The sequence below is a fragment of the Manis pentadactyla genome, chromosome 11 (genome assembly GCF_030020395.1).
Source record: "Manis pentadactyla isolate mManPen7 chromosome 11, mManPen7.hap1, whole genome shotgun sequence".
Classification (NCBI taxonomy): Eukaryota; Metazoa; Chordata; class Mammalia; order Pholidota; family Manidae; genus Manis; species Manis pentadactyla.
The window spans coordinates 33,616,123-33,627,781 of record NC_080029.1 but is presented as its reverse complement, the minus strand read 5'-3'; the positions used below and the strand labels follow the sequence as shown (position 1 = coordinate 33,627,781).

At 43.4% G+C, this 11,659-nt stretch overlaps 1 protein-coding gene across 2 annotated transcripts; it reads right to left on the bottom strand.

Annotated features, from left to right (window-relative positions):
* Positions 1 to 733: 733 nt before the first annotated feature.
* Positions 734 to 11,339, bottom strand: RDH11 (retinol dehydrogenase 11). 2 transcript variants are annotated; one of them, XM_036905974.2, is made up of 7 exons: positions 11,185 to 11,339; positions 9,258 to 9,376; positions 8,755 to 8,910; positions 7,532 to 7,636; positions 6,739 to 6,948; positions 4,068 to 4,257; positions 734 to 1,502 (listed from the first exon to the last, which is right to left on the bottom strand). In XM_036905974.2, exons 1-7 carry the CDS (start codon positions 11,250 to 11,252, stop codon positions 1,400 to 1,402), a joined length of 951 nt encoding a protein of 316 aa, XP_036761869.1. In that variant the 5' UTR covers positions 11,253 to 11,339; the 3' UTR covers positions 734 to 1,399. The 2 variants fall into 2 exon arrangements, with proteins under 2 accessions (XP_036761869.1, XP_036761870.1); XM_036905975.2 differs by having other exon boundaries at positions 6,829 to 6,948.
* Positions 11,340 to 11,659: the final 320 nt, after the last annotated feature.

Genomic DNA, 11,659 nt, shown 5'->3' with positions numbered 1-11,659 from the left:
AATGTAGATTTTTAGCAAATAAGAAAGACATTTTAATCTTTCAAGAAATGTAAGGAAATACCCTGAAAGATTATTAAATCAACTGTACTTACCAATATCAGTCCTTAAGATAATTTTGCTGAATAAAGAACTGGTTTTATTTGTTTTTCTGGGTTTTTTTCTGCCAAATTGGTTGATGGATTCTTGTTAAAATAGTACCCTAGCAGTCTTGCTAACTCAGGTGTTCACTCTCAATTCTTCTGTAAATCACTATTACCCTCTTTAGCTGTTTTTTTTGTTTTTTTTTTTTAGTTAACTATGCTTTTCTTGCATGCATTATCTTCCAGGATTCTTTTTTGGACTTCTTCCCTGGTACCCAAGTGCTTATTGGTGGATAGTTATCAACTCATACAGAGCTTGCTTCCCTTCATAGCTCTCCTTATTTGTATCGAAGACTAGATGACACTGGTTTAACTCCATCTCTAACCATTTACCCGCACCAGGGTCCTGTTTAGTACTGTTTCTTTGTGGTTATTTTGAATTTTGTGAAAATACTGCCAACTGCACAAATACACAAAAACACACACAAAGATATAATCAGTGACAATCACCAAATTGCCTTTCCCTTCTTCTGTTCTAAGAGAAACTAAGGCATGAAAAGGAGGCCTCTGTGGCCTGGGGTTAGTAACTCACGTGGCCTACCTTCCCATACTGCTCCTTGCACTACCCCTTGCTGGCTTGAGGCAGCAGGAAATGACAGTTTAAACTTGATTTTTATTTCTCCCTTCCCCCAAATTTCTGCCATGCCCCAAGCACCACAAATGCTTTAGGAAAGGAAGCTCTTCCACAGTCTAGACATGGGAAAGTATCTTAACAGCAGTGGGTTTTGGTTGTCAGAGACAATGCAATGTCATAATTCAGATTCAGTTACAAGTTTCCTGAAAGAATCCAGACACAGATGCTGTGATGGTTTTCTGAAGAGGTGAGGGATAAGCCCTGTAAGACAGCTGCAGTGTAGCCCTCTTGAAGGGAAGGCTGATTGGTTGTGGAGAACTATATTGTCAACAAAGAGGGTAGAAACCAGTCCAAACTGCCATAAATTAACCCTGCCACAGCTTAGATTCTCCTAGGTAGTAGGTTTCAGAAGGGAGATAAGTGCTTGTAGGTCATATGAGGGTCTTCTTATCCTATGATATTTCTAGGAACTCTGGTAGTAATAGGAGCAAAGTAAATCTGGACAAATAAATGCAAGATGTTTAGATCAATCTGGCAGTGTACACTAGGCTTTTATCCGATATCAAGAAGGAAGGTTTGCTCTCTTTGTGCTCAAAGTTTTGACCACCCTGAAGGAGACTCATTCTGGGAAGGAATACCAAGTAGTCTGTTGCAGGCTTCTCTTGGATTCAACTGCCACTACCTGTCAATCCACAGGGATGCCCAGCAGATCACAGCTGACGTCCCATAGGCGCCTTGCTACAGTCTCATTACGACCCTTGGCAGAGACCCATGCAACATGGCAGTCACTAGAAGGGAAAGAGAGAAGCTTAAAGCACAGGGTTAAGAATGGAGTCTGTTCCCTACCTTGGTTAAGGAATATAACAGAAAAACAACCCAGGAATGACATGTCCTCTAGGCACTTCACTATCTAGTAGGACCAGTGTTTGTCCTATCTTTTCATTGTTCAATCTTTACCCCAGAGAAAATGTAATTAGCACTTTCGATCTCCTCACTAGACCATCTCTGATCAGAATGTTCTATTGATATATAATGCATATCATTTAGTCTTTGTAATTTGTATTCCTCTTCATACGTTTATATTTAACTAACATATTAATATATTTAACAATTAGTTAGTGCCTGCCTGACATCTGTGTATGTCCATCTTGCCCATTCAGGACCTGTACAGATCTTGCTATTGGTCACAGATGCTTGGAGTGGTAAAACAAATAAACTTATTATTTCTGGTCTACCTGTGGTTATAACTTTTTAAGTTCAAGTAACAAGCAAAGCCAGCTTCATAAACAATAAAGAAAAAGATGATGGTAGAAAAGAAATGGTAACAAGGTACGAGGTGTTTCATATACTATCTCTTCACTGCTGTAATTACAATTATTTTAAGTCCCCATTAAATGTGACCACCCAGAACATCTTTTCAATGATTTTTACTCATTTTTGTATTCTTTGCATCTAGTACACAGCAGGTATTCCAAGAAAGGTTCTTGGAAAATGATTGAGTAAATGGATTGTTATCCTTGAAGTTAGATACCAAACAATTTGTTAAACTATACTATTTCAAGAGAACTGCTTGCTGAACATTCTAAGTAAATTCTGCAGATGAAAAGGCAAATTGATAAGCGTAAAATAACCACATGAAGGAATCTCCTAATGCTGTCCATTAAGACAGAGCTACTCAAAATGGGAGTTGTGGACCAGCAGCAAGAGCATCATCTGGGAGCTCGTTAGAAATGCCAGTTCTCAGGCCCAAACCAAACCTGCCTAATCAGAATATCTAGGGTTGAGGCCAGGAATCTGTTTTCAACCATTTCTCCAGATGATTCTTAAATGCAGGAAAATTTGGTTAAAGACCACTTAAAAATATCTTGGCACCTACAAAACGTGCCTTATAAGTACAGTACTTCTGTTTAAGGTAACAACAAGTGCAACCAGCACAACCTGCCATTTCTGAGTCAAAACACCATCACTGAGAACCAGAAGACTGTGTATGACTCTTTGGAAATGATCTGTCCTCTGTAAGCCTCTGTAGCCTCCAATGAGCTGTCTTATACTCTTCGTAAGATTATGATGAAGAGCAAGTGGCACAACAGACATAAAGTGCCTTGTAAGCTATGACATGCTGTCGAATATATTCAAAGACCACAGTAAGAGCTATTGAAGTGTGGTTAAATATATCAGCCCAATCACAAATATCCAGTGGGATTTTGGTAAGTATTAATCAGTGTATATGAAAGACCAGTTTAAAACTTACTACAAAGCTACAGTAATCAAGATAGTGTGGTGTTGGCACAAGGAGAGACATACAAATGAGTGGAACAGAACTAAAAATGCAGAAGTACCCTTAAATTTATGGTCAACTAATTTTTGATAAGGCTGTTACAGAGAGAATCATGTCCCCCAAAATCTGTATGTTGAAGCCCTAACACCCAATGCTACTTATTTGAAGACAGGGCTTTTAAGGAGGTGATTAAGATTAATAAAAATATAGTCATAAGGGTAGGGCCCTAAGCCAACAGGACCAGTGTCCTTGTTAAAAGAGGAGGCGCCAGGAGGGTGCATGACAGAGGCAAAGCCATATGAGGACGTGGTAAGAAGGCAGCTCTCTGCAAGCCAGGAAAGAGGCCTCCCCAGAAACTAACCCTAACGGTACCTTGATCTTGAACTTCCAGCCTCCAGAATGTGATAAAATAAATTACGATGTTTAAGGCACCAATCTGTGATACTCTATTATGACAGCCCAAGGTAGACTATACATTTACCAAGACAATTCAATGGGAAAAAAATAATCTTTTCAACAAATGGTTCTGGGACAACTGAATATCCATATGCAAAAGAACGGACTCTAATCTCATACAATATACAAAAATTAACTCAAAATGATCGTAGACCTAAATGGAATGTTAAAACTATAAAATGGTTAGAAGAAAACACAGTAAACTTTTATGACCTTGGGTGAGTCGATGGGTTCTTGATACCAAAAGCACAAGTGACCAAAGAAAAAACAGGTATCAGACTTCATCAAAATTAGAGCCTTTTTTACTTCAAAGGACATCATGAAGAAAGTGAAAGACTAGTGTATCGGGCAGGGGCAAGGGGTGATCACTTCTGCCCAAATGCCATCCATTGCTCTGTAAGTAACCGCTTCATAAAACTCATTTACTCTCTCAGTGACTCCCAAGTTGTTCTTTGGCTTGTCAGTTCCCTCACAATTTGGGGGAAGGTGTTTCTTTTATATCTATCTGGGAAATTCTTGTAACAATGTATTTTATAAAAAGGATACAGTAAACCACACAAATCCAAATTATTTCCTTTGGGTAATAAAATCCCATCTTCATAAACAGATACATTCATACCTGAAATGATTCCCACTTAGAGTCTCAAGACCTTCCGTTAAGGCACAGTACAGGCTGGTCTGGGCTCCCTGCTCAGGAGTCTTGAGGAAGTAGGAGAAAAGCCACCACATGCATTTCATCAAAGATGAGTGCCGAACCAATTCAGATTTGACTGTGCCAGGATGTAGAGAATACGTCGTAACGCCAGTGCCTAATCGGGGTGGGGGGATGCCAGAAAAAGATGGGAAGGCAGGACTTGTTGCCAAATGTCCCAGTAGAGCACAGGATGTGAGTGAACAAACACTTGAACCCATGTGGATGCCCCTTCCCATGACGGTACCACAGGCCCTCCTCGCAGGACTTTATACCTCCATTCCATGGATCAGGGTAAGGCTCAGAGAGGTTTCATGGACAAATGAGTTTTGGTGCCAAGCTTATTAAAAAAATGAATTTAGTGGCCTTTGGGGATTTCACAATTGCAGATAAAGGACGGTGGACCTGTACTATTTCCAATTTGACATCTACTCTAGAGGACCCATGGTAGCATAGCCCAGGGGGTCCAAAACTGACTTCACACTCTCAGTGCCAAACCTGGTTCCTGCAGTGTTCCCTCCACAGCCAACCAGGCAGGCACATGGGAGCAGTTCTTGACAATTCCCCACCTCACCCTGCACATCCAAGCAACAACCCTGCAGCTTTCCCATCCTAAGTATCTCTCAGGAAGTCCAGTACCCACTCCATCTCCACCACTCTAGTCCAAGCTATTCTCATTTCTCACCTTGACTAGAGAAATCAGTTGCTGCATCCACTCTTGCCCTGTTTTAGAAAGGCTTTCATTTTAAAGGTTTTTCACTGCTCTTAGAACAAACACTAACACCTTGCTGTAGCCTCTACGGATTTCACCTCTCTTCACCTCACTGGTCTAGCTCAGATCTCTATTCCTCTTGCTTTCTACATTTTAACCACAGTGGCCTTCTCTGAATCTCTCAAATACACCTGGACCTTTGTGCCTTCTCCTCCTTCTGCCTTTAATGTTCCTTGGCCTCCTCACAGGCCTCACCCACCCACTCTTAACCCATCTAATTTCTAATCATCCTGCAAGGACTCAGCTTGCAACTCACTTCCTCAGAGAAGTCATCCCTCAGGCTGAATAAAGGCCCCTGCCACCAAAATCCATTATAGGCCCTTGTACTTCCCCTTTATAGCATTTACCACAATTGTAATTGGACAACAACAAAAGGAAACAATCTAGATGTTGTTAAGGAAATGAGTAAACACTAATGAGGAAAATCTAAGGCACATCTATATATGAAATACAATGCAACCAACTAAAGGAATGGGGTAAATCTCTACGTACTACATGGGAAGATCTCCAAGACACTGTGTTGGAATTTCAGTTCCTTATGCATGATATATACATATATAGATGCATAAGAAAATGATTGGACAGGTGCACATCAAGTTGTTGACAGTGGTTTCTTAAGGGAAGAAAACTAGGAGTAGGAGAAAAGTGAAGTGGGTTTTTCACCTCTAACTCCATACACCTCCATATTATTTGAACTTTTTACAGCGAGAATTACCCCTGTATTACTAGAGTGATTGTACACATGAAAGTTGTATAAATTCTTGTTAATAATCTCTCTCCCCGCCTGGATGTAAACCAATTCAAGGAAGGGACTGTACGGGCCTGGTTCACCACTCCACCCTCAAGCCCCTGACCCAGCGCATAGAACAGCATGGGCACTGAGTACGTGACTGTTGAAAGGGCGAATGAGGGACCCATCTGTCATGGCCAGGTTTCCTTCTGTTCCCCACCGAATCTTTGTATCTGACTGGCTTCCTCACTTGTGTAGCCTCTGCTTTTATCCCATCCTCACAGCTGGGTCTGTCTCCCCACCTCCAGGCTACCCTAGCACCCTGACCAACCCTTTGGATGGTCTTCACTGTCCAGTTTCCCTGATCCCTCCTGAACTGAGGATGTCATGCGCTGGGCATATGAACTGAACTGACCACCAGCTTCCTTCCTCCCCATCTCACAGCTGTTCATGTGGTCAGATGACCCTTTTCCAACAATGCGGCTCCTAGGTCTGACTCCTTGAGCTTAAATTCCACCTGCATCAACTCCTAAGCAACTCCAATTGTCCACCCTGGATTTCCTTTCTCTTTATTGGAAATGCACAGCAGACGGTGCTGAGGACCTCCATTTATTTGTGATTGAGACTCCCCTCCTCAAGCATACCCTTCCCTCTATTTGACTCTTCACTTAGGGAGAGCCCACTCCACAGTCCCAGCACCTGTTTTATCCTAATGGCTGTATCTAGTGCCAGTTCAGATCTCTCCCATCTACTCAGTCTCACTATGAGTAAAAAACCCTGACTTGCTTGTGAGCCCTGAATTAATTATGTCAATAACTTGTGAAGTAGTCCCATTTTACAAATGAGGAAATAAGTCTTGAAAAAAGCTAAGTAACTTGAGGCAGAGCACACAGCTAGTAAGTCATAAAACCAAGCCTTGAGACTCAAAGTCAGAATATCCACATTTCCTGCCAGCCATTTCCAATATTCAGTTGTGCGCTGCTTACTAAAACTATACCCAGTTGTAGGCATGGATGGGCTCTGGAAAATAGTTTCTGTTCCAATGGCTTTTAGCTACTTCCCATTGACTCACGTCTCCACACATTTTCTAAGATTACCTTTTAGCCTCCGGGCCAGTTCCTGGGTGAAAAGAATGTTGGCTAACTTGCTGTGACAGTAGGCCAGACCTGCATTATAGAATCTCTCGCCCTGCAGGTTATGGAAGTTGATCCTTCCCAGGTGATGTGCAAAGGAAGATACATTCACTATCCGAGATGGGGCTGATTCCTTCAGCTTCTCTAGTAGCAGATGGGTCAGGAGGAAGTGACCTATGAGAAAAACTAGAATTAACAAAGTTCACAGCCCATTTGTACATGAAGGGACTAGTGGCTCAGCTATGGAAGGTAGAGAACTCAGGAATAAGATTTTTTACCTCATTAAATCAGTATAACTACAGAACAAGCTCAGTGAGGGTTTAGGGGAACAGGAATAGCCAAAAATATGAGACATCCTCCTATGAGGTAGGTCTGGCTTATGTGAATATGAATATGAAGTCATATCTCATTCCAACTGCGATTCATATCACTCTTTAAGGGCAGGCAGCTTCTACCTGATGCTGGTCACAAGGGTCACTACAAAAGTGCAACACAGCCCCTTATCCTATTATGCTATTCAAAAATACCCCAAGATAAACTGAATCTAAATCACAGATTAAAAGTGAGTGGAACCTTAAGCAGACATCAAATTTATTCCTGAGCTTTCAGGCAGGATCAGAATTATTTATTATTCCCTTACAGTCTATGATGGCCCAGAGATCCAATCACACCACAAAGAAGGCTTAATGTGACTTCTGAGTTTTCCAAGGAGAACTTTAGGTTTTCTCTAGCTTTGCAATGAGACCAGATTTCTTACCCAAGTGGTTGACTCCCATTTGCATCTCGAAGCCATCTGCTGTCTTGGAGTAGGGGCACATCATCACACCTGCATTGTTGATCAAAAGGTGGAGATGCTTTTCCTCTGCAGGGAAGAGAAGATGGAGTGTGGACGTGGCCACCCACAGCTGTTACACCTTAGAAATCTGCCTCACAACCAGGCTTTGGAAATGGGGATGTACAACTTCAATCTTTCCTCCATTTTCCCTTTTTTCATTGTAAGACTTAAGCTGAATCCTACATGAATCCTACAGGGCATTCCTTCTTACACTACCAAATGGCTTTTCCAATCTTTCCAATTCAGGAGCTACCTACTGCTTTTGGGAGGTGTCCTGTCTACCTCTCCCAGTAGAAAGACTTCCCAAACTGACTGGGAAGATTCCAAAGCAAGAGAAAAGGGATGTTCTGCATGCACCCCTACCACTGGGATTTGGGTCCCCAAAGAAATACTGGTTTCACCCCTTTGTTGCATCAGCCAACTCTCTCTCATGGTTTATTTTCTCAGGTGTTTTGTAATTTCTGACTATAAGCGTCCATGAGTTGTTTTCCTTGGGAGGCCTAGATCCCTGGGTTATGAGGGGATATGCCTACAAAGTGCTCTTGGGTTTGCTTTTGCTGTGATACTGCAGGGTTTTATGTTAATTTCTCAGCTCAAGATTATTGCCCATTTGATGGTGTGAATGACATCCCGCCCACCCCACCCCAGAGGTGATACTAGCTTGAGATTCTAATTTCTTACAGATGATTCTTTATCCAGCTATGTCCTGAAGAGATAAGCCTCTCTGTCATATCCCTGAGCTGGTGGCCCAGCTTTTTTTAAGCCTCTACATCATGGACTAGATGGCTTTTTGTGAATCCTAACTTAGGAGGATTCTCAGACACAGTTCTCCAGCAGTGAAGTGCCTAAGGCCTCCTTGAGGGCCTTCCAGACCTAGAAGCCCGTATTGAGTCCAGGCACTCCTGTGGGATTTTTGGTTTTAGTTCTTAATGCACTGCTATGGCTGTTCTGAGTTAATTTTTTTGTTCCTGCCTCTAACAAAGGATTTCCCTTTGTTACTGATGAGTTCAGCTGTGAATCAAGTTTTTGGTTGTATTTTATCTACCATTTCTATGTATTAGGGAGAGAAAGGGATCTTTTCCTTTTAGGTAAGTGTGCCATGTTAACTGCAAGACCCACAACCCAGTCTTTAGTTCTACACTTACCTGCTAAGAAGCCCTCAGCAAAGGCTCGAATAGATTTAGTATCAGCCAAGTCCAATTTCCGCACCAACACCTGTTCATTCCCTGTCATGTTCTGGATCTCTCTGGCCACTAATTCCCCCTTTTGCACATCCCGGCAAGCTATATATACACGGGCTCCTGTCAACCAATACATAAAAGAGGAAAACTGTCAGCTGTTTTGGGGTGGGCATTATAGACTTAACACTGATGTTGAATATTATTTTCTCTTTTTTTTTTAAGTAGGAATTTTACTATTTCACAACAGATATATCTGACAAACAAATCAGGGAAGAAAACTACATCAGTAATAGTCATTAAGCATCTATTATATGTAGAGCATTTATGCCAGGTTTGGGTCAGCAAATCAGTGGGGCACTTGGAATGTTCTCAAATTCCAAGACTGGGAGGGAATAATAAGGAGGGTCATCATCACTGTGAGGGTAAAATGGCGGTAGTAAGAGGGAATTAGAAGCAATGAAACTTGCCTCTTTGAGCTAGGTCTTTGGCTGTCTCCTTTCCAATGCCTGTGTTGGCTCCAGTGACCACAGCCACCTTCCCAGGAAGCTGGACAGTTGACGTACACATCCCACTGGTCAGCATTTTCCTGCAGATAGGGAGAGAGAGCTCATCAGTTCTTCATTCTCATTGTCTCAGCTGGAGATTCCTACAATCCCCATGTCTTCAGATCGCAAGACTGAGGTTTTGCCTTGGTTCCTTCTGCTGTCCTTTTGTAGATTTAAGAAGGTTAGAGAACAAAGAAGAAAAATTGACTGCTTTTGCTCAAGATTTTCTTGCTCCAAAGTTCTCTGTTCTTGCTCAAGGATAAAAGTGATTCTTTTACAAGAGCAAACCTTAGCACTGCTCCCTGCAGTATGAGAACTGGATGAGTATTTGATTAGCCAGATTCAGTTCTTCTATAGACTTGATATACCCTTTTTCATTGAACTTGTAATTGCAAATTCCAAGCCATGAGAGCTACCTGCTTAGTGTAAACAGGCCAATAAGGAAGCAAACTACCTCATGGTGCCCACCAAACAGTATCTTTCACCTCAGATGCTTCAGGAGTGACAACTTCCAGCTTTTGCTTCAGGAGTAACAACATAGCAGGATCTCTACTCAGCTCTTTCTTCACCTTAGCCAGCAGGAATGAAAGAGCCAATCAATTATCAAAGTCCAGCTCTGTCTTGCTGGCATGACCTGGCTATGTGGCAACGAATATGACCCTTGGAGGGTCACATTCTTGCATAACCAGTTTGATTTGCCACTTTCAGTTCTTCAATAGGCCTGAGAAATCACAAGAGTCATCCTAGAAGAAACAAGACCTGGCTCACTTATATCAATATGGAACTTTATGGCCTTGATTAGTAGCTAGTTATTATTAAAGTTAATAAATCTTGCTGAGGTTTGAGCACTGTTTTCACTTCAGGCTCAAAGTTCTTTGAGAGTCTATGTGGTTAAGAGGATCTTGTGGTGGAAAGAGATAAAAATCTGTATCCATCACCAGAGAATGGATACACCCACATGAGCTTGTAAATGGGAGCCCTGTGTGTTTAGAGGGGAGGAAAAACACAACAGAAAGAGGGTTAGAGGGAGGACAGTGTCTGCAGAAGGAGAGTCTCTCTTCAGTCACTCGTCCACGTCACTACTGGTGACTTACTCAGAACCAAACAGCAGGCTGCCTGTTGTGCAGCTCGCTGCTGATTCACTGGGGCACTGAGCCAGCCCTTGGCTGATGTGTCACTTGGTAAGATACTCATCCTCTTCACCTCACCCCCAAACCCCAGGGCATGATTCAGATCGGATACTCATGCTCCGAAGGCAGACTGGGGATCGTGATGAGATCCTTTCATTTCTCTCCTTTACAACATCTGCTCAGAGGGAGAGTGAATCTAACAGTGACAAGAGAGCAAGGAATGGAACTGAGGATATCACGATTCCCTTCGAAGGACTGTTTCCGAAAGCAAAAAGTAGGATCACTCCACTGCACCTCAAAAGCTGAAAGCAGGAAGTTAGGGCTGGCTCAAGGCGTGAGTGCTAAGGGAAAAACAGCCTCGAGGTCTGAATCCCCCAAAGCTACAAATTCAAGTGCTTGCGGTTCCCTTGCACTCGGGGTTCTCTGCAGCCGGAAGTAACGGCTGCTTGGACGGGAAAAGGGGCGAGGAGAAACAAAGCAGGGTGCTCCGGATTGCAGCCCTTCGCACCGCCTGCGGTCTTCTGGTCCCGTCCCCGCCCCCTGCCCCGCCTAGGCATCCAGGACCTCTGGACTTCCTCGGACCAACCGAACTCCCGGCCTCGGCCTACTTGGAGCCCCCCAGGGAATTTTCCTTTTGCTTCTTTTAAAGCACAGAGCTTTGGTGAGGATTACTGTCCCCCAGAAGACTTTTCAAGAGAAGGCAATACATTTGCACAGACCTGATTTGGGGTGCAGCGATGTACAGGAGAAGGGGGAAAAGGAGGAGCAAGAGCAGGACCCCAAACATCTTCCGTAGCTGCAGACGCTGCAGCAAGAGTGGAGGAAGTAGCTGCCGCGATACTCGCGGACTGTGGGTTCCTCCCAGACACGCCTAGTCCTACAGTGACAGCCGGGGGAGCAAAGCCGTCTGGGAAATGTAGTCCACGGCTAGGTCTGGGTTAACAGGTTGTGAGCACGCCGTTCCCAGATAACCAGAGTTGCTGAACCTCGCACCCACAGACGCAACACCTTCCCAACCACCTAAGGTCTAGGACCTTTGTGATGATCCAGCCAGCTTTCCCACAGTCCTGGCCACCAGCGGTTCTCCCCAGTCCTGCCGGGGCCCGAATTCAGACCCTGGTTCAGTTTTCCCCACTCATGGTTAGGCAGTTACCGCATTGTTTCTCCCTGAGATCAACTGCTGGCCTCTGGGAA